Source organism: Balaenoptera musculus, chromosome 7, assembly GCF_009873245.2.
Source record: "Balaenoptera musculus isolate JJ_BM4_2016_0621 chromosome 7, mBalMus1.pri.v3, whole genome shotgun sequence".
In the NCBI taxonomy this organism is placed as follows: Eukaryota; Metazoa; Chordata; class Mammalia; order Artiodactyla; family Balaenopteridae; genus Balaenoptera; species Balaenoptera musculus.
The window spans coordinates 105032343-105059863 of NC_045791.1; the positions used below are offsets into that span (position 1 = coordinate 105032343).

Sequence of the window (27521 nt, forward strand, 5' to 3'; positions counted from 1 at the left end):
TAGGGTTTAACACCCAAGGATATGAACACTTTAGTGACTCTTGATACAAAATGCCAAATTACTTTCCAAAAGAGCTGTCTTAAATTTCCATGCCACTGACATTTTAAACTATTGTCAGAAGTGGATGGGGTCGTTTCTTTAATTGTCATTCATTTAATAATTGGAGAATGATACATTTTTTGTAAAGCTGTAGTTTCTAGTTACTTATAAAGTTGATAATTTTTTCTTCTCTTTACTGGTGATTCTTTTTATTTTGTGACTTGGCTGTTTGAATTCTTTGCCCAGTGTTTTACTTACTGATTTGTAAGAACTCTTTATCTAATGAAAATCTTAAGCTTTCATCTGTTAAACGTGCTGCAAATATTTCTTCCCAGTTCATTGTTTACCTGTTAATTTGGTTTATCATTAAATTACTGTGTATGTGGAAATGTTAATTTTTTTTTTAAGTTAGCGACTATGCAAATATCCATTAATGGGGAATTTTTTTTTTTTTTTTTTTTTTTTTTTTATGGCTGTGTTGGGTCTTCGTTTCAGTGCGAGGGCTTTCTCTAGTTGTGGCAAGCGGGGGCCACTCTTCATCGCAGTGCGCGGGCCTCTCACTATCGCGGCCTCTGTTATTGCGGAGCACAGGCTCCAGACGCGCAGACTCAGTAATTGTGGCTCACGGGCCCAGTTGCTCCGCGGCATGTGGGATCTTCCCAGACCAGGGCTTGAACCCGTGTCCCCTGCATCGGCAGGCAGACTCTCAACCACTGCGCCACCAGGGAAGCCCGAAATGTTAATTTTTTATGAAACCAAATCTATCCGTCTTTTTTCCCTTCTTACTTTCAAAAGTCAGTCCTCTCCAGAGATGTGATAAGTTACTATATCCAGTTGTTTTCTTCTCCTTTTTCCGTGGTTTGATTTTGTTTTTTTAATTTATACTGCTAAATGGTATAAATGAAATGAAAACCTAAGCAGATTTTCCCCGAAATTTTCTGTTTAGCTGAGTGATCCGTGTCATGATCCTTCCTTACTTATTTGCAAATCCTCTTATTACTATAGATTATTAAATGTAGTGAGTTAGAATGTCTAGGTCAGCTCTCACCTGGATGATTTCTCCAGCCCTGTTTCCTCTTTGCTTCCACCAGATCATGACCAACACGGGGAAGGCGAGGCGGAAGGGGGCGGCCGGCGTGCAGTGGGGCGGCCCCGAGCCCCTGCGCCGGCCCGTCACTCCCGGCGGCCCCAGGACCGGGTACCCAGCGTAAGTCCGGGTACTAAAGGAGGCAGGGATTTACTTTCTTAAGCTTTGTTTTGATTAACTGCAGTGTAAGATGTACGTATTTTAAAAATTCAAAATAAAATTTCATATCGAAAAGCATTTATCTCTTTATTATTTATCTTTTGGGGATTTTTTGAAAGGAAAGAGGTTGAGTCTCCCTCTTCCCACCCCCCCCCTCCCCGTGTCTCTCAGGGTCTCCAAGCCACTTACAGCCTTTATCCAGGAGAAGGCTGGTGTTGGCCAATGTGATTCTGAAGGAAAGGACCAAAAGGAGTAGTGGGTCTACCCAGAAAGGACTCTTGTTCTTTTCTGAAGCCTCTCACCGTAGCACCAGGCCCTTTGTTGGGAGGGAGTGTCACAGTTTAAGATGCCGTCAGCTTATTTCTAGATGACTGTATAAAGCACCGATATGCATTTTTGGCTGCCAAGCCTTATTCATTCTTCATAGCCTTGCTCCTACCCTGTTTATATAAACAAAACTAATCTGGTTATCCAGAGCCTCTGGTCTCCCTGGGGACCTGAGGACCTGACCCCTGGGGGCTCTGGGGGAGCCCCAGGCCAGGCCGTCCAGCTTGGTCAGGGCGAAGCCTCTTCCGTGGTCTGGGTGGCCTCTTCTCCTGTCTGGAGAGAAACAGGTGCAAATAAGGGGATTATAGAGAGCAGGCGAAAAACCTACATTTATTCATACAACAAATAGTGGCCGTAAGAGATTTCAAATGAATATGACATATTTTACTTAGTTATCCCCTACAGCTGGGCGGTTTGCTTATTTCCAGGTTTGCTCTAGAGTAATCTGTAATGAACAACCCGGCACCGGGGATACAGCAACAAACAAAACACAGAAATGCCTGCCCTTGTAGATCTCTGTGCGTGGACGCGGAGCACTCTGGAGCCCCCGCACCTGCTCTGGTGGAGTTTGGTTGCCCATCCAGGACCTGACTTGTAACTATTTCAGGGCCCATGCTGTGGATGGTGCTCTGAGATCAGTTTGATTTGACTTCAAAACTAGTTATCATGTGCTTCATATTTCAAGGTTTTTATTTTTAATTATTAATGTATAAACTAATATCATGCCTTTTTCTCTTAAACCTACAACCAGTATTTTTTAACCTACAGAAAAGTTGGAAGAATTATTACAATGAAGAGCTTCCAGCTGTTGGCGTTCTGCCACATTTGCGCTCTCTCGCTCTCTCTCTCTCTCTCTCTGTGCATATATATAATTTACACAAATACATATTTTTTTGCTGAACTGTTTGAAAGGAGGTAGCATAGTTTCAGCACACATCTCCTAAGAATAAGAACATCCTTTTACTTAACCACATTATCACACCTGAGAAAGTTAACATTAATTTAATAATATAGCATATAAATATTCCCTAATCGTCCCCAAAATGTCATTTATATCTGAGGGGTTTTGTGTACATTTTTTGGATCCAGAACATGGCCAAGTGTCAACTACTAGTAAATCCAGTTTATAAATGTAATATCTTTTTGAATGGAAGTAGTAAGAAGAATTAATAAAATTCATCTTGCTTGAGATGGGAAAGAGGACACTGAATCATCATTGAAAAAAATTATTTTAAAATTATTTTTTAAAGTTATTAAAACCCCGGCTTCACAGAGAGGAAACAATAAGATAAGCATATTTAATCAGGAATAAGGGCAAAGGGGATCTAATAAATACAAGATATAACCAATGGGCACAGTTAATTCTTAGGTGAAATGTGCTACCTCACGGAGAGAAAAAGAGGACATTTTTCTGTGCCTGGGGAGCACATGTGGCTGTCCCCTGACTTGTGGAAGTGGTCCCTGCCAGGAATGAGGGCACCTCATTTTCCTGAAGTGATGGACCTTCCCACTCTTAACGAAGCAATTGCCCCATCACCAGCTCTGTCCATCAGGCCAATTTAACAAACAATTTAACAAAATTTATAACACTTCTGTGTGCCAGTTGCTAGGGGTGCAAAAATAAACGATGTGATTCCTGCCCTCAGGAGCACACAGAGCAAGCCACCTAGTAGGGGAGAAAGACAGCGGCTGTTACGCGGTAAGTAGGTGATGACAGAGTGTAGGGGTTCCCCGCAGGCTGGCAGCACAAAGTTAACAGCATCTTCAGGTCAGCTTCTTTAAAAAGGTTACATGACTCTCCATGCACAACCAGCGCCCTCTGATAACCCAGTGATGCCGGAAGTGTAGATAAATCAAGAATCTCAGTGATCTCGGGGACACTCTGACAACATGCATTACTCACATTCCAGACACTAGTACTTTCGGAGTCAGTAATCCCACTCCAAGGATTTATACTGAGAAGTAATCAGATATTGACAGATACCCACACACACACACACACACACACACACACACACACACACATAAACACAAGGGTATTTATTGAAGCATCACTTATATAATGAGAAATAATCTAAATGCCCAAAGTAGGAAGCGGGTTAAATTATTATCCACATAAAATAGTATTGAAAGTAACGTTTCAGAAGAATATTTAATTCATGGAAAGAGCCTCCCAAGACGTTGCTAAGTGAAAAAGCAAATTATAAAATAGTGTGGATCTAGCCTGCTGGCCACATACAGTGATCCCAAGTTGTTTTTTAAAGTATATATTTGCATTTTAAAAAGAGTGAAAGATATCAAATGTTAATAGGGGTTGTGTCTAGCAGGACATTCTGTATTTTCTATATATTTTCCTAATTTTTCATGATAAACACTGGTTTTAAAACCAAGAAAAGAAAGGTTGAAAATAACAAATACAGTTGTCCCTGTGTAACGCAGGACCCTCCATCACCCAGCATCGGACGGGCGCCTCCCTCCCACCTCCCCTCAGCCAGACCTCACCCTCTGCGGCCCCTAGATCCCCTCTCCTCTGGCACTGCCCAAACGTTGCAACCTCATTTAGCACCTCTTTTGCTCCATCTTCCACCTCCCTCTCTGCCTTCTTTCCCGAGGCCTTTCACCAGGCTCCATGTCTCCTGGCCTCCCTCGCCCTCTTGCCCTCTGGCTCCTTCCCTGCCCATCCTCCTCTCCCTTCACAGCCCACGTGGTCTGGCGGTGATGTCTGCAAGTTAATGTTTCCACCGCCACAGGTGACCTCCCAGTTTCCAAGCCCGGAGGACACTCTGGCAGTTGCCCCACTGACCACCCCCGGGGAGTTCTCCCACCTCCATCCCACGGCCGCTGTGGGCTGGTCCCCCGACTCTCAACCCTCTTCCTCCTAAAATACTGTGTCCTGCAGGCCCCTGTTAAGGACCCCATCCCATCCTGCTGGTTCTCTGGTTTCCCTTACACGCTGCTGACACCCAAGTCTCTCCCTCCAGCCCAGACTTGCCCCCCCCGCCCAGTGCTAGATGTGTCCTCACAGCACCCCAAGTTCAGCCTTTTCCGGATGAACACCACAGTCTTCTGAGCCCCCTGCTTCAGGGAGTGGCATTAATACCCCCAGACAACCGAGGAGGATCCCACCCCGGGGGGCCCAGCCCTCCCCCGCAACCTGCTCTCCTGGCTCTGGCCCCTCCTCTCTGCCTTCCTGAGCAATTTCTTCCTCCCCGGGCTGGGCGGAGCCTCCAGGCCATGCTGCCTGCCACGGCGCATCCCCCACGACCACAGGCACCGTGCTCTGTCTACCACATCGTCATGGAATCTCACTGCCGTGACTCCTGTTTCCCTCAGGAACCAAATCCAGTCAAACCCTGGCCAACCAGGTCCTTCTTAATTAACACCCCCCAACCTCAGCCCGCGAAGCCCCAAGCTCCCCAGGACACTCTGTACCCTCCAGCCTGCATTTCTGAGTGCACTAAATCTTTCTGTAACAAAGCAGCGTACAGATGTGCTTTTTTTTTTTTTTTTGCCTCCTCTTGCTCCATCCTGCCCTGCCCTTTCATGGTGCTTGCTGCCTCTGCCGGGAAATGTTCCGTCTCTGGGCCCCTGACAAACCCCAGCTCAGAGTTCAAGACCGGCTGAGTCTGTCTGTCTCTCTCTTACACACACACACACACACACACCACACACACACCACACACACACCACACACACACATACACACACACCACACACACACACACACATACACACATACACACACATACACACATACACACAGATACACACACACACCACACACACACACATCACACACATACACACACACACACACACCACACACATCACACACATACACACACACACACACACACACACACACACAGGCTTTTCTGCCCCGCATGGCAGTTAGGTGTCTGCTTGTCTTTGCTGCTGGAACTGACATTCAAGAACAGCCATTTCATGGGGCGCAACCCTAGACAGAGGGGGGACGAGCCTGCCGTGGTGTGTCCCCACTAAGCCCGTGCTGGAGCAGGTGGCTGGTATCTCCCCGTTGAAGGGGAGTGAGTGCTGTGCTGCTGCGCGCACGCTGCAGAACCTTCCTGGGCACCTGCTGTGAAGGCTGACCGGAGATGCCACCCCACGCCCTACCTACCTCTCTGTGATGTGCTTGCCCAGGCCCGCTGTCTCTCACAGGCGCCCACTGCATGTCTGCTGGGCGAATGAGTCTCCATCGACCCAGGTGCCAGCGTTAGACACTGCACGCACCACTGATAGTGTTCCAGAGAGCAAGCTCTTCCCCTGTCCTCTTCCTGCCTAACTCTTGTTGTCACGTCTTTTCTGATTGAATTCATCCCTTTGCTAATCTGCTTCATCCTTGGAAGAAAGCCCAGAAGATTGATACTTTAAATTGTTTGGTTGAAATGTCATGCTCCCGTGTCACCCAAAGCCAAAAGATCCAATTGTGTGTTAGAAAAATAATAGCCATGTTTCACTGTAAATTTATAAGAGCTAACAAGAGTGAGGTAAGGGCACTTCCTATTTCTTAAAGAGATTCAATATCTGCTAATATCAGTTTAACAAAAGACTTTCAGGTACTTCCACTTCCTGTATTTTTTTGTGACGCTACACAGTAGTCAGCAGTCAAATATCTCCTATCTGTATTTATTGCTGTTTTTCTTTTTTCCCTCCAGGCTGGAAGACCATCCCATCTCTCCCCAGATGGCCAAACATGCCAGAAACAGCTGCCTCCCGTCTCTGCCAAATGCCCACCTTCCAGTCTGCAAGGGGGTCATGCCTGGTGCTCCCGAGCCTTGCACTTCCTCTTCATGTAAGCGTACTGGCAGCATGTGGGGGGCAGCTCTGGAACTGGGGGCAGCTCTGGGACTGGGGGCAGCTCTGGACCTGGGGGCAGCTCTGGGACTGGTGATGCCTAGAATCTTATGAAGCAGCAGCAGTTACAGACCCAGAAAGGCCTTGGCCTCCCACCTGCTCCCGAGAAGCCCTCTGATCTCAGCCACTGCCCCGTGTGGTAGAGGCCCACAGGCTTGCGACCACACAGCCAGACCTGACCGTGGGCTTTTCCTCTAGACCCCCTTCTCTCAGAGCACTGTGTCCAGTGCTCACGTCTGCAAGCTATCTGAGCAAGATTTCTGACTGGGGAAGCTGTGTTTAATGTGAGATTTTTAAGTAGGAATCTTAGAATGATGTAGATCTTTGACCAAAACTTTGGTGCCCCGAACTCTGGCGCCGAGGTGGTCAACTACGTGTTAGAAGGCTGAATTGAGTCAGAAATGTGCGGCTAGGAGCAAAAACTACTGTGGGATCCAAACACATTTTGAAGTACCCAGTTGAGTTCATCAGAGACTGATGGGGGATAAATGTAGTTTTTAGATGCCAGAAAAAATATATGTGCTTTGAATTAGAAATGTACAAAGTTTTTTTTTTAATTTTCAAGAGGAAATTTAAAAAGATATGAACAGATCAGATAAGACTCTAATATCCATTCAAATAGAAAAACAACAGAGGAGCAGGTCAGATTCCAGTATGAGAAACATCTGCGAGCTTTTATAATCTGCTCACAGTTGGATTCAAATGCTTCTGATCTCCAATTCAGAACAATAGACCTGTCACAGCGCCAGAAGAAAGCCAGGTTATTTGGTTACCCCAGGAGAGGATCTCTTGATTATAAGCAGTTTTAAAGGTTTTGCCAGCTTTGATCATCTGTCATTTTACATGTGTTTTGTTAGAGCTGCAGACATTAATATGCCTTCTCTAAAAGACGATTAGCTCAATAATTTATCCAGAGATCTCTGCTGCCGGGGTGGAGGTTTTAGGTGGTCTAACAATTTTTGCCAATTTGACCTAATGCCATTGAGTTTAAAATGATTTCAAGTTCTCTAGGCCTGGACTTCCAAAAAGTTGCATTTAGGCTAAACTTATTTATCAGTAACGTCCTTGTTTGACCCAAATGACCACCGGGGTGGCCCTCTGTCTTGCACCGATTATAAGTGTGGTCCTATCTTTTGGAACGATTTGTCATGGTATTATTTATTACCTGTAGGGTGGAGGCACTTGAGGTTGTCAGGGACAGAGGCGGCTGAGTGGCAGCTGGTGATGTAGACGTTCTTGTTAGTTTCAAGCACAATTGCTTTTGGCCCTGGCAGGGTCTGGTTCCTTGCAGGAAAGCAATGGGCACCCATCCCTGTGATCATCAGCCGTTCCCAGCGCCTCTCCCTGCGGAGGCAGCAGCTGCTCACCAGCCCCTCCAGACGGGCCCAGTCACGCTGTCGGGTGCACCCATGCGCCTGCTGTGAACCCTGAGGCCGTAGTTTTCAGGTCCCATCCTCCACCTGCTCCTGTTCGCTCAGGTCTGGCTGGGAGCCCATCTACTGCCCTCCCGCCTCGGTGCACTCCGCTACGCTGACCCCCGGTCCGCCCTTGCCCCCCCTGCAGACACCAGGCATGTTAATCTCTCCCCCCACCCCCAGGCCGTCTCTCCACCTCAGGCCAGCACCCGTAGTTCTCCTTTACAATCCTTTTACTTGACAAAAGTTCTCCCCTTGGAGAAGCCAAGCGTCCGGGTCATCGGCTTTCCCGGGGTCATTTAATGAGCATGGATTCCGTCTCTGGTGTAGATTCTGTGCTTCCTTCCTTTTGCCCAGCTGCAGCCACCCCGGCCCTCGCCTCATCCGTGGACCAGTGCCAGCTCCCCATCCTGTCTCGCCACCGCCATCCCTTCCTCTTCTCAGCCTCCGTGTGAGGTTGCGGGCAAACAGGCTTCAGGCAACGTGCTTGGAATGCTGTGTTGAGGCTGGTTCTGAGGCTGCATCTGGGACTGAGCGCCACGGTTGAGGGAAGGAGAGGACAGCGGTGGGCACTGGGGCCGTCCTGACCCTCGCCGTCTCCGGTTTCACTCCTTCCCTGACAAGAGCTGATCTGACGTCCTCTTGACCCTACCGTCCGTCCAGTCCTGCCCCTCCAGCCCTTTCTTCCCCGTCTCTGCTGCTGCTCACCTTGTCCCCCCCACCCCACATCCCATTCTGGCCTCGCCTGGCCACTCCCCACAGGTCCCCTCACACGTGACTTGCTACTGAGTCTGGCTGCACTCATGCTGGGAATTAACACCTCGAGACCCGTGGGAACCCAGCACCACGGCCCACACGTCGGGTTTGTTCAGGACACCCCGTCACACCTGTGCATTCAGTCAACACTGAAGGCAGGACTCATGATGAGGAACCTGTGGGATCCTCAAACGGCTTGATCGGTTGAATGCGGGCCCAGAAAGTACATTATTTTTAAGCAAAGGACTCAGCCCCACAGAGCCAAAAGGAAATAGTTCCCAAGAAAAATAAGCCAAGAATGTGACTTAGAATGTTGCATGATATTGGCCTGAGGCAAGTTATTCTCATTTCCCCATCAACCAAAACTGGGGTATCAAAATCACATGCCTTGTCAGTGGACCGTGGATGGACAATGCCAGCCCTGTTTGAAATGGATTAACAGGTAGGAAAACAGTGGTTGTCCCAGGAAGCCTCAGGTGCACGCACGCGCTGCCCTTCTCCTTCCAGATCCCAGCTCTTTCAGTGGAGCTGTTTTTTTTGCGGGGGGGGTGTGCCACAGGGGGTGCTCTGAAAGTCTGCAGTGTGGCCTAAGCAGAGGGAATAGGCAAGGAGGGAGGAGTGGCTGCTGCTTGATGACTGAACCGAGAAGACCTCAGAGGGTCTCTGGAGAGCCCAGCTTGGCGCCTCCTCCCTCCTGCCAGAGGGCTTTGCCAGCTGTTTCCCACCACCAGCGGCCGGGGAAAGCTCCTGATCCTGGAGGGCTGCCTACCCCTGGGCACCATCTTGCAACACCATTAACTCTCATGGGATTTTCCGTGTGTAGCTCAGCACTCATGTGTGGCTCCACTCAACTATTATTTCATACACCCAAATCTGGTCCCCTGGGCTTTATGAAACAGTTAAGTCTCCTACATAGGAACGAGTTCCATTCTGAGATCACGTTCGTAAGTCCAATTTGTTCGTAAATCCAACGAACTTAGCCTAGGTACCCAACTAACTAATATACTAATAACTAATATAACTAATTATAACTAATATAATCAGCTACATAGTACTGTACTGTAATAGGTTTATAATACTTTTCGCACAAATAATACATAAAAAACAAACACAAAAAATAAAGAAAACATCTTTAATCTTACAGTACGGTATCTTGAAAAGTACAGTAGTACAGTACAACAGCTGGCATCCAGGGGCCGGCATCGAGTGAACAGGCAAGAAGAGTTACTGACTGGAGGAGGGAGAGGAGGTGGGAGATGGTAGAGCTGAAGGGTCATCAGCAATAGGAGACAGAGGGCAAGGTGCAATTTCACTCATGCCTGACGTTGATGGCACAGGTTCTGGTTCCTTGCTGGATTCAATTCTGTCTACCCTCTTGAAAAAACGATCCAGTGACGTTCTGGGTAGTAGCTCTTTTTTCTCATCATAGATGACCCGGTAGCACCGGATTGCATTCTGAACGGCTGCTGCAACCGTTTGTAGAGGATGCACGCACATGGCAATGTACGCCAGAGACGTGAACTAACTTACGTGATTGGACATGCAAATGCACGTTCACATCTTTGAAAGTTCACAACTTGAAGGTTCGTATGTAGGGGACTTACTGTAAGCCCACTGAGCAGAGAGCACAGACAAGCAGGCCAGTTGTCCACTGAAGAGCAGATCAGAGAAGGCTGAAATTCTAGTCCCACTTCTGGGTGGAGACTGTCCAATGTGGACTGTAAATAAAGCCACCCATTGGGTTCCATACCAGAAACAGAGTCCTTGTTTGGGTCAAAAGACAGTTATCTGGAAGTCAAAGCTGTGCCCCCTTGCTATGGATTTGAGGAAACCTGCAGGGAAGATTTTTTTTTTTAATTGAAGTATAGTTGATTTACAATGTTGTATTAATTTCTGCTCTACAGCAAAGTGATTTAGTTACACACATATATATATACATTCTTTTTTATATTCTTTTCCATTATGGTTTATCACAGGATATTGAATATAGTTCCCTGTGCTATACAATAGGACCTTGTTTACCCATTCTATATATACTAGTTTGCACCTGCTAACCCCAAACTCCCAATCCATCCCTCCCCCACCCCCCTCCCCCTTGGCAACCACAAGTTTGTTCTCTATGTCTGTGAGTCTGTTTCTGTTTCATAGATAAGTTCATTTGTGTCATATTTTAGATTCCACATATAAGTGAGTATGTGTTTTTGTACCATATAAGTATGGTATTTGTCTTTCTCTTTCTGACTACTTCACCGGGTATGATAATCTCTAGGTCCATCCATGCTGTTGCAAATGGCATTATCTCATTCTTTTTTAAGGCTGAGTTGTATTCCATGGTATATATGTACCACATCTTCCTTATCCATTCATCTGTCGATGGACATTTAGGTTGTTTCCGTGTCTTGGCTAGTGTAAATAATGCTGCTATGAACATAGGGGCGCATGTATCTTTTTGAATTATAGTTTTGTCTGGATATATGCCCAGGAGTGGAATTGCCAGATCATATGGCAACTCTATTTTTAATTTTTTTGAGGAAACTCCATTCTTTTTTCATAGTGGCTGCACCAACTTACATTCCCACCAACAGCGTAGGAGGATTGCCTTTTCTCCACACCCTCTCCAGCATTTGTTAGAGACTTTTTAATGATGGCCATTCTGACCGGTGTGAAGTGGTATATCATTGTAGTTTTAATTTGCGTTTGTCTAATAATTAGCGATGTTTAGCATCTTTTCATGTGTCTGTTGGCCATCTGTACGTCTTCTTTGGAGACATGTCTGTTTAGGTAGAGAAGATTCTTTATATTTAAGATAAAGCAGAGGCCACATTGCAAAGGTGCTAGAGAGACTTTTTTTTTTTTTTTAATGAAAGCGCTGAAAGGAGCTTGGATTAAGGAAGCAGTGAATCCAGACTGTGTCACAGTGTTGCTCTGATGGTGACACGGACCCCTTTGGCTGTAGAACAAGAAGAGGAGAAGCAGGGCTGGAGAAAGAGGGGTCCACGTCATTTGAAATACAGAACAGGCCCGTCCCCAGACCCTTAGGAGGCATCCACGGCCATGTCATCTGGGACTTCTCCCATCACTCCCTGTGATCTTGGGGTGACCTAGGTGGCCTTGTCCTTGCTAGGTGGTATTACGGAGGTTCCTGCCCCTGGGGGAAGACAGGGATTCAGGCTTGAAGGGTCCTGGGGCAGCACAGGGCAAAGAGAGCCCCACCTCTGGGGTTGCCAGATTTGGCAAATAAAAATACAGGACACCCAGGTGAACTTGAATTTCAAATAAACACGAAGAGTTTTTCAGTGTGCCTCTGGGCCGCTGTGCATCAGCGCCAAGCAGGGGCCCAGGAGACAATTCTGGCTTTTGTTGGCTTTTCCCTGAGAGGCAGTGGGAGTGTGGAAGGCAACAGGGCCGCTGGTCTGTCCTTCTCTGCGCTTCGTGTGTTCCAGCCAGAGCGTGCCTGTTGCACCCTCAGGTTGTAAGTACATCAAGTGGCCATCTTGGGAAAGGGCCCAAGCTGCACAAGTAAACAAGTCCCCATCCATAGGCGCCGGGGAGCCGTGAGGGACTGGCCCGGGGTGTGTGCTTTTCTCGACTTCAGGGCCCAGCCCAGTAAAGATCATCCTCAAAGAGCTTCCAGAGCAGAAGTCAACTGAGCTCTCTCTCCTCCTCCCCAGCCGCCATCGACGCCAAGTCGGGAGAGTGGTTGCCAGCAGGACGTCGGGGAGAGCCTCACCTGCCCCCAGCGGGGGGCCCGAGCCAGCCTAGGGAGGTGCCCTATGCCCTGGACAGTGGCGAGACCACCAGGTAGGGATGGGGAGGTATCCTGGGAAGGCTCCTCTGAGGCCCAGCCTCTGACGATGGAAGCAAAGGAGCGTTTCGCTGCGGCCTGAAGTGCGGTTCTGAGATCCTCAGGGGAGTGTGGCCACCACGCTTGATAACCTCAGAGCCCAAGGGGCGGGACCTACCTCCTGAGAATTATCAGTTGTCAGACCGGAAGGAGAGAAAAATTTCCAAACATGCCCAAGAGATCAGTTTTAAGAACTGATAGGGAAACATGTTTGGGAGGGTTTGTGATCAGAAGTAATTTGAGGTTGGTGTCCTATCTTAGCAGTTTGCTTTGGAGGGGAGAAAGGTGAAGAATGAGATCAGGAAAATGGTTTGGCTCGGATGTCAGCTTCCTGAAACCGAAACTGGCCCTCCAAGAAGAAAATAAAAGTTATTTTCTCTCCCTCTGTACCAAACGAGCACAAACTGGCACTTGATGGGTTACTAGGGATTCTTTAGAATCTAGAAAGGACTGTTTTTCTTAATCTCTCACAGGCCCCTTCTTTCAGATCGGAGGAAGCCTGCTCAGGGGGAGGGGCCCGGCTCTGGACTCAGACCCAGCCTGTCTCCCGACCGCCGCCCACCACTTCCTCCTGGTCACAGAGCGCCCTGCCGGCTGAGCGTGTCACCATAGACAAGCCAAGCTCGTGCACTAAAACACTGGGCTAGAGTCACGGTGAACATGACTACGCCTGCAGTCTCTGAAGTAGAGGGATCCTGCCATGGTGACTGGTCAGGCCTCCCGCGCCCCACCTTCCCGTAGAACAGGGAAGGACTTCCCTTACTGTGTCTACAGGGTCACCCTAACCTCAGCTGTGGTCACGGCTGACTGGCCCAGATCAGCAGCTCCGGCAGCAGCGGGGCCTCGGGGAGCTGGGTGAAGCAGTGGGAGGGCCCGCATTCCAGGTCCCCGAGGCCTGAAGCCACCCACCCCCTGCAGAAGTGGCCGGGGAGTCAGAGATGACCGGCAGAAGCCCTAGCAGAGCCGGCACCCCCTGGCGGACCTAGCAGAGCGGCACCCACTGGGGCAGGCAGTGACCCTGCACCTTTCTTTCCTGCTGTGTGGCGATGAGCCGGAAGGACTTTGGGACCTGCACTGGGGAGGGGGGCAGCCCTGGATGTCTCTACCGGGCCGAGGGCGTAAAAGATGGTGAGCCCGAGGCTCACTGTGTGGTCACGTGCTCCGTGACTGTCTCCCGCTCTCCTCAAAGACAGAGGCCACGAGCGGGGTGTTTGTCCCTGTGTTCCCACACCTGGCCCAGAGCAGGCGCTCAAAATAGGCGATGGATGGATCCTCAGGAGAAAGGGAGAGAGAGTTGCTCTCTCTCTGGCTTGACAACTCCTCTCTCTCGGTCTGTAGGGGGGAGGGCAGCCCCTGGCCCCGGAAGATGAGTTGGCTGGGTGGGCCCTCGCTTGCGGCAGAAGGAAGGCCCTGGAGCTCTGGGCGTGGGTCATTGGTAGACAGAATGATAGCCCTCGTTGCTTAGCCCCAACTTTGAGGTGGTGTAAAGATGATTGCAGCCCTGTGGCTTCCAGCAACTGGTCTTGCTGTGCAATTGCCTTCCTGGAAAAGCCAGGAGTAAAAATGTTCGGACCCCACCATCCCACACCTCCCCAAAGCCAAGTTCTCCTTTTCTTTTTTCTATCCGCTTAGCTTTGAGTAGCTGTTAACCAGGCTGTGAAAATGCATTTTTTTTAAAAAAAGCATTTATCCCAAGAAGAGCCAAGGCCCTCCCCCAGGAAATCTGTCGGCCCAGACCTGGAGGGGCTGACCTGCACCTTGGAACGTGCAGCATTGCTTTCCAGCCGTCACCTCCGGGAAGGTGAGGGGCCTTGCTGCCCAGACCGTCACGTGGCCTTGCCGACCCGTCGGCCGCCAGCCATCTGCGGAGGCCCCGCTCTGCGCGGTGCTGGCACACAGTCCTGCAGAGGAGCCCAGCCCGACGGGGAGGGCGTTTGCCCGGACGCTCCCTCTGGGTGGCCCGAGGGCAGTGGGCTCCTCCGGGTGGAGCTCTCACTGCCGCACAGACATCCACCAGTGCAGACCCAGATCGGAAGCAAGCAGGGTCAAAGCTCCTGTCCAGCCACATGTATTGTGGCTTTTAAAAAATAAGGAAGAAAGAGATTTTTACATATGTCCACATGTAGGCTTTTCCCTCCTCACATTTGTCCCCAAAGGATATATGACAGCTCATGATGACATATGCGGTGCCTCCAGCTAAAAGCAGAAACAGAGACACAGACGTAGAGAACAAACGTGTGGACACCAAGGGGGGAAAGGGGGTGGGTGGGATGAATTGGGAGATTGGGACTGACATATATACACTATTGATACTATGTATAAAATAGATAACTAATGAGAACCTACTAATGAGAGCTCAGCGAACTCTACTCCGTGCTCTGTGGTGACCTAAATGGGAAGGAAATCCAAAAAAGAGGGGATATATGTATACATATAGCTGATTCACTTTGCTGTACCGTAGAAACTAATACAACACTGTAAAGCAACTACATTCCAATAAAAATTAATAGAAAGAAAGAGAGAGAGAGAGAGGACGGGAGGGAGGGAGGGAGGGAAGAGAAGGGAAGGGAAGGGAAGGGGGAAGGGAGAAGGAAGAAAGGAAGAAAGAAAGAAAGAAAGGAAGGAAGGAAGGAAGGAAGGAAGAAAGAAAGAAAGAAAGAAAGAAAGAAAGAAAGAAAGAAAGAAAGAAAGAAAAGAAAGGAAGGAAGGAAGGAAGGAAGAAAGGAAGAAAGAAAGAAACTACAGGCTAAGAACCAGGAGGCCAGGGAAGTCAGGGTAGCGTGGCTGCGTATTTACACGTGCACACACGTACGCATGTGAAATTTGCCCTCATCTGGCGTGCTCTCTCTCCAGCCCCACCCCCCCTCTGGGCTTGGTTGTAGCCCAGGTGAAATATCCACAGCAATGACCAAGAGCCAGTTATGAACCCTGACGAGCAGAGTCCAGTTAGGGAACCCCTGAGTGCTTTCATTCGTATCTTAATGCAGACGGTAGCTCCCTCCGGAAAACTGAAGGGACGCGGGATCCTCTGGACGCGGGATCCTCTGCTGTGGGATCCTCTGCCGTGGGAATCTCAGCTGTGGGATTATGACTCAGCAGCATTCCAAACACCAGTAAAGATTAAATATCTCCAGAAGCCTTTTATTGCTACTCCCTTCCAACACAATGTTCCTATTGATAAGCAGAGATGATATAAGCAGGCCAGGCTTCTCTAATAAGTAATCGCCTACCTTGCAGGCCACCTCCCAATTTACCAATATATTGAAGTTTGCCTCTTACTAGGACCCAGCGCCATGCGTCCCTGTAGCAGATTACTTTTTTCTGAATCGTAGGTGACTGCCATCCATGTGCTTTTTCTGCTCTGCCCTCATTCGGCCCCATCTGCTGCCAGACCGTCGCCCTTTCCTGGCTCTGGCTCCTAGCTGCCCAGACTGCTGAGCTCAACGTTCTGGGGCATTAGGGGGCTAGGGGCCACTCAGAGGCCAAGCTGACCCTTACCGACAGATGCCCATCCCCGCCTCCTACAGAGTCCTTTCCAGGGGGCCCTGATGCCATCATCCCTGCAGAGTTCAGTGACAGTGGCCAGCGCCCTCAGTCCACACCGCCGCTTCCTGCAGCCTCCCAGGTGGTTTGGGGAACCTCATGGGGTGGGGGGGTGCCTGCCAAGCCGAAGGGCGGCCCCCTGGTGTCTGCCAAGGGCCACTTTCTCCAATGCCAACGGGAAGAGCCAGCCGAGGGAGCCTCTGCCTGAGGGTGCCCTTTCCCCAGCGGCAACGCTGCCCTGGCCAAACAAAGGTCATGTCCCACGGCAGAGAGGAGGCTGCCTTTTAAGGTGTATTAGTCAGGATTCTCCAGAGAAATAGAACCAACAGGAAGTGTGTCTATACAGAGATTTCTTTTAAGGAATCGGCTCCCATAGTAACAGAGGCCTGGCAAGTCCAAAATCCAAAAGTGATCAGATGAGACCCATCCACATTCTGGAGGGCAGTCTGCTTTACCCAAAGGCCACCTATGAGGAGTTCCCTGGCGGTCCAGTGGTTAGGACTCCGCATTCTCACTGCCAAGGGCCCAAGTTCAATCCGTGGTCGGGAAACTAAGATCCCACAAACCGCACAGCACGGCCAAAACAAAACAAAACAAAAAGTCCACCTATTGAAATGTTAATCTCATCCAAAAAACACTTGCACAGAAATATCCAGAACAATATTTGATCAAATACCCGGGTGCCATGGGCCAGCAATGTTGGCCCATAAAACTAACCTGCACATAAGGGTATTCACACGCGTTGCCAAATTGCTCTCCAAAAAGGATGGGACTCTTTCCTGGTTGCCCTGGGTTGGGAGGTTGTAGATTCCCAGCCCTGCTGCCCAGACATTTTTCTCCCTTCACTTCTTGCCAACTCACCTTGGCTGCCTCTGACCCTGCAACTTGACCTTGCTGCCCACTGGCTCTAAGGCCCCACGGGGTGAAGCAGGCCAGCCGTCCTGGGCCTGCACGTCTAGCTCCTCCAAATCTGGCCACCCTGTTCCATGACCGTGTGATGGGACATCCCCAGGTAACCCAGGGCTGACCCTCTGCCATTACCATTGCCGGGAATAGCTCCAGTGCTCACCTGAGTAGTTTTTACTAGTGTCTCTCAATTATTCCTTCTTAAAGTGTAATGGGGCTACATTTAAAAATGGTCAAGATTTTTATGTTATGTATATTTTACTGCAATAGCAATGATAAAAAATATCAAAATTAGGGAGTTCCCTGGTGGTCTAGTGGTTAGGATTCCGGGCTTTCACTGCCGTGGCCCGGGTTCAATCCCTGGTCAGGGAACTGAGATCCCACAAGCCACAAGGCCAAAAAATGAAAGATACATATATATATATATATATATATATATATATATATATATATATATATATCAAAATTGGAGTAGCAAAATAAGAGAAAAAATCATCTGAACTAAATAATATTAAAGGAAAACCACCTCACTAGCCCCTATAAAAAGCTTCTTTGTATATGTAAGAAGTGTCAGCAATGCATGCCTGTTTTCACACAATTGCAGTCAGACTAACATGCTACTCTGTATTGCTCTGTTTTCAGCCTTATTCCATTCTCTCTCATATGCCTGAGTAGCCCCCATCTTTATTATTTATAATGATTGTGTACTCTTTCATCTGATCTATATACCGGAATTTATGACGCCTTTGCCCTAACGTTTTGCTTTTCTTTCATTCACTGGTAATGCACCTGGTGCTCAGAAACTGTGCGGGACACTGGGGATCAAAGGTCAACTAGACCAAATTGCTGCTCTTAGGGAGTTCACCTGGAGGGACAATATTATGAGTGACATAAAAATAAATATTGCTTTTTGAAGAAAAAAAATTAAACTTTAAAAAAAAAGTAATAGGGCTAAATCTCCTCTATCCTTTTCAACCTGGTATGAAAGATTTCTTGTCTAAAGTATGGGCGGTTTTTATGCCAGTCTCTTTTTTTTGTTTTATTGGAATATAGTTGATTTACAACGTTGTGTTAGTTCCTGCTGTACAGCAAAGTGAATCAGTTATACATATACATATATACACTCCTTTTTAGATTCTTTTCCCATGTAGGCCATTACAGAGTACTGAGTAGAGTCCCCTGTGCTCTACAGTAGGTCCTTATTAGTTATCTATTTTATATATAGTAGTGTATGCCAGTCTTTTTCTAAATTTGAATTTGGAGACTTTTCAGATATTTAAGTTTTATTTTTCTGATTATTAAAGTAATAGATTCTCAATGTAAAAAAAAAAAAAGGAGGCATATAGACATGAATCCAAAAATTATGCAGTTTCCTCCCGAGTCTCACTCCCCAGAGCTGTAACCCCCATTTAGGGGGCACTTTACCCCACCTGGGCCCGGAGCACAGGCACCCTATCTTCAGAGCTGTCCTACAGAAAACATTTTCCAGGCGAGGAAACTGAGGCTCCCAAAATGTCAGCAGACTTGCTCACTCTCCGTCAGCAGCTAGAGAGCAGCACAGGGGGACTGAGGGTCCAGGCCCTCCCAGTGAGCGCCCCCTCTGGGCCCCCCACCCTCCTTCCCGGCCACTGGATCCTGCACTTCCCACAGTCCTCGGTTTCAGCCCCCAGCACACACCACACACACACACACACACACACTCCCCACTGCCCACTGGGCAGCCCTGCAGCCGGTCAGCATCTCCCTGTCCCGGGGGATGCAGTGGGGGGACCCCGTCACTCGCCAAGCTCACTGTACCTGCCGTGCACCTGCCGCTGTGTGCAGCCCACAGGCTGAGACACCCACTTATTGAAGGGAAGCTGGAGTAGGAGCACCTGCTGCCTGCCGGGAGCGGAGCTGGCGCTGACATCAGCTCATTCAGTGGTGACAACAACCCTGGGTGACAGCCCGGGACTCCAGTCTTCAGAGTTATTGTCGGGAAAATGGGCGCATAGATAGCAAAGGCCCCAGAAGTCGAGGTGGGAGTAAGAGTTGAGCATGTATGTAGCTCAATGACAGCCAGAGAGCAAAGGGCTGGGCGGGGAAATCACATCGCCAACCCCAGCTGCGGGTGGCTGCAGGCGCTGGAGGAAAGCTGGCTCCTGTCTCTGTGAAGCTGGTCCATTGGGATGGGATTCTGAGGGCGTCTGGAGGATGGCTGTCTAGATCAGATGGGGTTCAGATCTTGGCCTCACTAACTGCTTGTTATGTGTGTGACCTTGGGAAAGTTTATGAACTTAGAGCCTCAGTTTTAACATCTGAAAAATGGGGTAGTAATGCCTGCCTCACAGGATTGTTTGGGGGCTAAAAGTCACCTTCTCATTGAGGCCTTCTCGGGCTACCCCATCTAAAATCACTTTCCAATTGCTATGATAAATTAGCACACGTTTAGTTACCTGAACAAACACAAATTTATTATCTTATAGTTCCCTAGGTTAGAAGTCCTACACGGGTCTCAGTGGGCTGGAATCAAGGTGTCCACTGGACAGGTTACATTCCGGAGGTCTAGGGAAGAATCTCTTTTCTGTCTTTTCTGGCTTCTAGAGGCCTCATGCCCTCCTTGGCTCGTGGCCCCTTCCACCATCCTTCAAGCCAGCAGCGTTGCGTCTCTGTGCCTTTTTTCCGTGGCCATACCTGTTCCTCTGACTCTCTTCTTCTGCCTCTCTCCCACTCTTAAGGACCCTTGTGATTACCTTGGGCCCACCCCAGTAATCTAGGATAATCTCACATCTGCAGACTTAATTCCCTTTTGTCATGTACGGTTCCAGGGAGTAGGACATGGACCTAACTGGGGACCATTACTCTGCCAGCCACAGCTTTCCTGGCCATTCGATCTCACAATTTAATACTCTCCCAAGTTCCCTATACCCCTTCCTTGCTTCATTTCCTCCTTAGCATTGATTTCTCTTTCATCATCTCCCTCCTGCCCTAAGACGTGAGCTCCATGGGGCAAGGATTTATGCCTCTGTGTGCCCTGCTCTCCCTCACCCCTGCCCCATGCCCAGGACAGTGCCTGCCTGGCATCTATTAGTGCTTGGAAAGGGGAGTCCTTCCTTCCTCCTGTGACTTCAGATTGCACATTTTGTTCCAGGGAGTTTACACCAGGCTTCGCCTACAAGCCCCGGGCCCCCTGCAGCCCGGAGATCCTGGACCTGAACCCACCCAAGGCCAAGGCATCGGCTCTGGCCCCTCATTTCTCCTCGTGTGGCCCCCAGCAGGCCAGCCGCCCCGGCTCCACGGCGTTCTCCACGAGGAGCCTGCAAAGTAAGTCAGCCTGCAGGGAAGGGCGCTGGCCTTCTGCATCGGACTCGTGCCCCTTCCGTGCCCACCGGGCCAAGGCCCGCTTCCCCTCCGCGCAGGACCAGGGCCCTAGCCAGCCGCTTCCTCTGCCCCAGGGACCGGTTCTTCACTCATCTTTCTGTTTATGAAATTGCCCTTGGCCTCAGCGGCTCACACACAAGCGGGCGGAATGATACCCTCCGGGCAGTGCCGTTCAGAGACAAGATCCCCCCGCGTGGGGCTCGCGGGTCAACCCCGAAATCCGACCCGGCCTTCTCGTGGGAAGCAGCAAGCAGCTGCGCAGGGTGGCCTTGAAGTCAGACAGAAGCAGGTGCTTCCTCGCAGGCTGGGCGGAGGGGCCGCCCGAGGGACCGAGGGTGGGGAGGGTCCAAGGGCCCCCCTCTGTCCCTGGGGCCCCCCTCCCGCCCTTTGCTGGCGGTAAAGACCGCTTCTCTGTCCCCTGCCCATCGGCTAGTTGACCAAACCCCCCCACCCCCCAACTGAGCCCGTCACTTTCTAAAGGGCTTTACTAAAAAAAATAAGGGAAAACAAAAGAGAAACCGAACAAAAGAACGTCAAGCGGCACAAAATCAGTCACTGTCAGGATGTATGCAGGCCTGTGGCCGAGCCGCCCCTTCCCTTCCCGACGCGGCCCTGGGCGCTCTGGCCAACCGGGGAAACACACGCGGGGCCCCAGCCTGGCCTCCCCACCGCAGCGCTTCCGCACACAGGTCCGGAGGAAACGCCGGCGAGTACCGGGGGGCGCGGCCAGGAGAGAGGCCGGCAGGCCGCCCATCCCTGCCCGGCCTCCGGGCTGCACCGGGCGCCCCTGCTCCCGTAAGCACGGTGGCAGCACCCGGCCGCTGACGGGCTGCCCGGCGCACGGGGCGGGTCGCAGCAGATGCGCGTCCCTCGGCCTCAACAGACACAGGCGCGCGGCCAGCGAAGCTCACTGAGTCCCGCACCGGGCGGCCTGCTTCCTGTAAAGAAGGAGCGTGGCCGCCCGACTCAGGCCCTGGCCGCAGAGCAGGTGACCCGGGAGGGAAGGTTCTGGGCGCTCTGTTTGCACGGAGCCTGTTGAAAGGAGGGCTTGTGTGGGACAGAGGGGGCTCTGTGCTGAGACCGGCCTGGTGCTGGCAGCTTGCCTGGATTTTCTTCTCCAGGCAGCCAGTCTTCCAGGAAGTGAGGCTGGGTTCTTCCCCGGTGTCACCATCCCGTTGCCCAGTGACCAGCCAGCTTCCTGCCCTCGGCCAGCCAGCAGCTGCAGGTGACAGATGTGGAGAGACAGTTGTCAATGAGCCGCCAGGTGGCTTCAGGGGCTGAGGAGGACAGCCCTCCAGGCATCCAGGACCAGGACCACCGCAGCCCATGCTCCAGGGTCCTGCCACCGCCCTTCCTGCCCGCCCTCCCCCTGGCACCCAGCTGGGGGGCAGCAGAGCCAAATCCATGAGCCCATCCATCTCGTCCATCTCTGGAGCTTCTGCGGAGGAGCCGGAGCCAGACAGCTCAGCCAGAGACGGGACCTTGGCCTCGGTGGAAACTGGCCCCCCTCACCCAGACCAAGTATGAGGAAACAGAAGGGACTGAGAATAACAGAAACTCATTCTCAAGCCTGCTGCCTGAGCAGCAGACTTAGTATTTTCTTCCTCTTTTAAAATCTGGTAAGAATATGGTGTGCTCCCCTCTCTGGCTGGGAATATGGCTATCCCAAAGCAGCCCTGTGCTTCTGCACGTGTGTTTTAAGGACTCAGAGCATTGACCAGTTTAAAGCCATTTCCCTCCCTCCATTAAGACCATAAGCACAAATAGTGCCACTGGCAGTGTGACTGTCCCCCGCGGGTGGAGGCCTGTGCTCGCCCCTTGCCGAGGGTGCCCTCGGGGCCCACGTCTGAGGACAGAGGAAGAAACTTCACTTCATTGCAGAGCCAGTAATGTTACTCAAGCTAGTCGCAGGGTCTGACCTCCTTAAAACAGAAATATTGAAATAAAATTATCAGTATTTAGATGGTACGTGTGTGTGTGTGTGTGTGTGTGTGAATAAAATCACATGCTGCCCCCAGGCAGTCCGTCTGCCCTGGCCATGCCCATTAGTGGAGACATCACTGTGGTCCCACTGGACGTAAATAAAGGATAAGCACTGCGTTTTTCAGTGGCCTTCTGACTCCTCAGGAGAGCGGGCAGAGAGGTAAACAGGAGAATGTTGGAGCAGGCAAGAGGCCAGGTTACCCCTGCGATGACTGTAAACACATCGTGGGCCAGGCCTGGGTTAATCTCGCAAGTTCTTGGCAGTGGTGCCAGGCTGGGCACATTAGAACTCTGTGGTCGTGTCACTGGCCCATCCTGATTCTCTGGAAATGCGTGAGCCCCTCTCTGTTCCTGGGGAAGAAGGCTGTGCGGAACACTGCCCTGACTTCTTGGGAATGTCAGCCTCCAGGCCCTCTGAACTCCTGGCTTGACCTCTGGAGGAATAAAGAGAAAACACAAACACTTCTCTCGGTGTTGTTGATACGGACAAACAGGAGAAGCAGAGACTGGGTCCCTGAAATGGAAGCACTCCGCAGTGAAACGTTGAAAAGGCAGAGAGTGTTTGCAGATGAACAGCAGAGGAGCATCATGGAAAAATCTCTCCCATTCTCTCCAGCACTGTCCACTCCCTTCAGATTCCTCAGATGCCACCAACTGGCACAGCCGTGCCCTGCCTTGGCGTGGGAGAAGCCCTGTCTCCAGAATCCAGAGGGAGTGGGCGACTCTCTGTTACCACCCATAGCCTCCCTGATGCAAGGGGGACTTCTCTTTCTCCCTCAAGCCTGCGGATGAGCTCAAGTGTGATTTGGAAATGTCTGGCCATTTGGGGTTGAAAAACAATGTGGGCAACTACACTGAGGTCACCAGGAGTGGTCTGGGCGGTTCCCTGGGGACTAAGTACGGCCTCGGCCTCTGGGAGAGCCCTCTTGCAGACACACACTTCCACATCCCAAGGCTGATGGCACAAAAGAGACTTTGTAAAATACCAATGACTTATGCGTAAATATTCTAGCTCTCTGCTGGCCTAATGGGAGGTGGATATGAACGCTGTCTACGGGGTGCGGCGGGGGAATCAAATATACAAAAGCGAAACCAGAACGTTTTCACGGGTCATCTGGAAACCGAATCACGCAGCTCTGAGGATTTGCCCATGAAACCTACTCAGGGAAGACGTGGAGAGGAGTCCATGGAACTTTGGAGAAATGGGCCTTCAGGAAGAGTCCTTCTGCCCCTGAAAGCTGACCCCAGTTCCCTGGTTACTGGCCCCTTAATTTCTCCTGAGTAGGACTTGATCTCATTTGCTTCATTCACAACAAGTGTAAAAGTCCGGCAACAGCTTAAATTATGACCCGTGGTGGGAATATAATAGGCAGGTAGAGGTTTGAGATCTAGTCAGATACCAGGGCTCACGCGGTAGGCTGGAAAGGATTTGGCCCAAATCAAAGGAGCTAAAAAAAAGCACAAATAAATAAGATTAACACAAAAAAATCCATGACAAAGTATCAAACTTTTAATAAAAACAGAGTCTGGGGCTTCCCTGTTGGCGTAGTAGTTAAGAATCTGTCTGCCAATTTAAGGGACAGGGGTTCGAGCCCTGGTGCAGGAAGATCCCACATGCCGCGGAGCAACTAAGCCCGTGCGCCACAACTACTGAGCCTGCGCTCTAGAGCCCGCAAGCCACAACTACTGAGCCCACGTGCCATAACTACTGAAGCCTGCGTGCCTAGAGCCCGCGCACCGCAACGAAGGTAAGCCCCTGCTCACCGCAACTAGAGAAAGCCCGCGCACAGCACCAAAGAAGACCCAACACAGCCATAAATAAATAAATAAATAAATTTATTTAAAAAAAATATGCTTCTGTGGCCCTACCTTGTTTGCAGAACCTTAATCCCAGCCCCGATTCTGATAAATCTTTATTTACAAAAATAGGCAGCCAGCCCACGAGCCATAGTTTGCTGAATTGCATTAAAATATCATGTATCTTGAATCTGGGGGCACCCCTTACATTTTGTGTGCGAGGTGAATGCCTCACTGGCCTCGCCCGGGATCTGGGGGGATCCTCCTGGGGCCTCCCAGGGTGCTCATAGTACAGCCTCGTGGCCGAGGGGCTGGGCCTGCCTGCCTGACCATCTTCAGCTCTCCAGACACTGTGAGGAGTTGTCCTAAGGAGTGATGCAGTTCACTTTTGCACATAACAAACTACCCCCAAAACTTCATGGCATAAAACAACCATTTATTAGCTTCACAACTGTGTGGATCAGCAATGGAGGCTGGGCCCAGATGGGCAGCTCTCTCGGGCTTGGATGGACCCAGCTGATCAGAGGGCAGTCAAGGAACCTCACTCATGTCTGGCAGTTGGCTGCGGGCTGGGTCCTGGGTTTATCCTCCAGCAAGTTAGCTCAGGCTCGTTCACATGGTGGTCTCAGGGCAACAACTGCAGTGAGAGAGATCAAGCCCACGTGCTGTTCAGGTTTCTACTTGCATCACGTTTGCTGCTCTCCCATTGGCCAACACAGGTTACATGGCCAAGGCCAAGTCTGTGCAAGAGGGACCGACAAGGACCCAGAAACAAACCCGACAGGTCTGCGACAATCTACCATAAGAGGGTGTTCAGAACTTACCTCACGCCTCAGAACCAAATCTTTCAGGATGGTTTTTCCACCATGGCGTAAACTTCCGACTTTAATTCAGTTCAACAAACGTATCCTGTGGGGCTGCTCTGCGCTGGGTTGTGGAGTGTTGTGATTTTGTTAAATTAACGTTGCTTAGGTGGAGCCCCGGTGAAGGGAAAGTGCAACAGAGAAACTTAGTACTCAGTCCCGGGGGAGGTACACGGCCCTCCTGGGGTCGGCGGGGGGGCACACGGGGAGGTCCTGGGCGGTGGGGGAGACTATACCGCACTAGGCCCTTGGGGAAGTCCTATCGGGAACTTACTCTTGCCTCTGAGCTGCAGGCTGTTCCTGGGCCGCGCACTGGCGAGAGGGCTGGGGTCAGTTCAAAGCCTCTGCGTCCTCACTTAGCCACACAGCAGACGCTGCAGCAGCGTCACAGAGTAGCTTGGCTAAACTCGCAGCAGGAGACAAGGTTCCACTGGCCTGTGAGTTGCTATCCATCTTCTAGGAAGAAGTCCTGGCCTTTGCAGACAGCCACAGTTCAGGGCAGGGCACCAGCACCGGACTGAAGTGATGGGCAGATTTCTAGGAGGAGGCTGTAGTATTTGGAGAAAGTCAGGCCTAGAGAGACCTACGCAGAGTCGTCTCTTTAAGGTGTCAGTTGAAGCCTGGGAATGGATGGGATCTCAGAAGAGGGAACTGGAGAAATAAGAAACCTAGGGCAGAACCAGGGGTGAGAGAAAGAAGAGGGGCTGGTGCAGGAGACGGTCTCCAGGGAGGAGCCAGGCTGGGAGCACCTGCTCCAGAGCCCGGGGAGGAAAGCAGTGCGTGGAGGGCGCTCACCATGGTCAGAGCCGGAGGAGGGTTGGGCTGCCTGAGGACACCTTCCAGAGAGCGGTGCTGGGCCAGAGGTCAGCCTGGCCCCGGGAAAAGCTGAGACAACGAGTTGGATGCTAGAGGCTTTGAGGTCAGTGGGGTCTCCTGGAGAAGGACGAGGGGCCAAAGTGATGGCATGAGCTCTAAGAGGGGCAGCTGGAGCAAAGGCCACGGAGCAGTGACCCTGAGGAGTGCTGGGAGCAGGGAGTCCACCAGGCCCTGGGCCAGGTCCACCTGGGCAGGAGGCAGTGGTGTCCTGTAGTCAGCTTGTGCCCCCTCGCTAAATTTTCAGGATTTCTATGAGCTGGTGTTGAACATAGCCATTTTCAAAGCTTAAATTTTATAAACTTAAAATTAAATAATTTCTATTAAAAACAAAGTTAATAAATTCTCAAAACTCATCCCTTCCTAGTTTTGCTGTTTATACTGTCTACATCCTGGAGGATACATACACCTGTTGTATTTGTAGGAGGGAGATACACTATAATGCTGCCTCCTCTGCACCCCTTCACCAGTCTGTGTTCAGTGACATCATTTTGGTAGCTTGAAATTGGCTGTGATGGGGACACTTACACCACAGAAAGTGACAAACACTACAAACCAGGGCTCCCCCAGCCCCCCAGCAGCAGAGCTGGTTGTTAAGGCGTGTGCAAGGTGCAGCCTGGGGCAGAAGGTTGGGTGCATCAGGGGCAAGTTGGAAGGAGCAGGGCAGTGTGTGCCCCCTAGAATGGCAAGCCCAAAGGGTGGCACGTGTGGGGGACAGGCGGTGGCTACATCACTTCGCCTCCAGGCCTTCGCCCTGCAGGAGCTGACGTGTAGCCTTTCTCCTGGGTCACGTGATAACTGAGGGTGACATCTGGTGACCCTGGGTGCCCTTGAACACCTTCCCTCTTGACACACTGCTGCTGATTGCACTTGCATTATCTCTGTGCCACCTAGAAACACACCCGCCATGTGTGCTTAAGGGTACGGCACTGCTGCTGCCTGCCAGTCACGGGGACGGGCCACCCTCCCAGAGAGTCAGGAGGGCTCCCCAGATACACTCCTAGGGCTTCGTGTTCTGATTCTGAAACACCCAGGTGGGAGCGCTGACAGGGCTGAGGGGGAGATAAGTGTGGATGCTCTCCTCACGTCAGCAGGTTCCCGGGCAGCACTCAGGCCAGGCTTGAACCCAGGCAACAGCGTCTTCAAGGGAGAAGCCAGGCTAAGGGTCCCAGTGACTTACAAGTGCAGAGGGGCAGGGTCTGGGCCTGGTACCAGGGACCTGGCTGCACCGGCAGAGGGCAGGCATAGAGCCTGGATAAATTGCCTGAGCCAGAAGCAAGAAGACTGCGGGCGGAAGTGGCTGGGACGTGAACTGGGGGACACTAACGCCAGGCCAAAGGCCAGTCTTCCAGGGCCCCCCTGGGAAGCAGCGTGACTGGAGGTCTTGGGGCCTCCTGGGCACCCCGTGACCCCGGGGCTTGAGGGTGGATTAATGTTTTGGTGTGGGGTTCCCAGCTGGGCCGTCTTCAGGGGGACCGAGTTCCTGAGCCCAAAGCCCCACAGATGAGGCCCCAGTTGCCCAGGGCAGAGGGGCCCAGAGACGGGGGGAGCGTTGGGCGTGGGCTCCCGGGCAGGGATACAGTGACCAGGACTTTCCATCCACAAAGGGCATGGAGTAGGGGGCAAGTGGAAAAACACAAAAATCCGGCAAAAGAGAAGGATTTCTGAGCTTTTGGGGCCCCCGGGGGGGACAC

The 27521-nt window shown here is 51.0% G+C and overlaps 1 protein-coding gene across 1 annotated transcript in view; it reads left to right on the forward strand.

Annotated features, from left to right (window-relative positions):
* The window catches only part of ARMC9 (armadillo repeat containing 9), a 157257-nt gene extending 135003 nt beyond the window's left edge, over positions 1 to 22254 (forward strand). The window contains exons 22-26 of the mRNA XM_036858302.1: positions 1131 to 1246; positions 6289 to 6425; positions 12330 to 12459; positions 20082 to 20254; positions 21410 to 22254. Coding sequence (XP_036714197.1) covers positions 1131 to 1246; positions 6289 to 6425; positions 12330 to 12459; positions 20082 to 20254; positions 21410 to 21540 — 687 coding nt within the window. The 3' untranslated portion in view covers positions 21541 to 22254. The remainder of the gene's footprint in view (positions 1 to 1130; positions 1247 to 6288; positions 6426 to 12329; positions 12460 to 20081; positions 20255 to 21409) is intronic.
* Positions 22255 to 27521: the final 5267 nt, after the last annotated feature.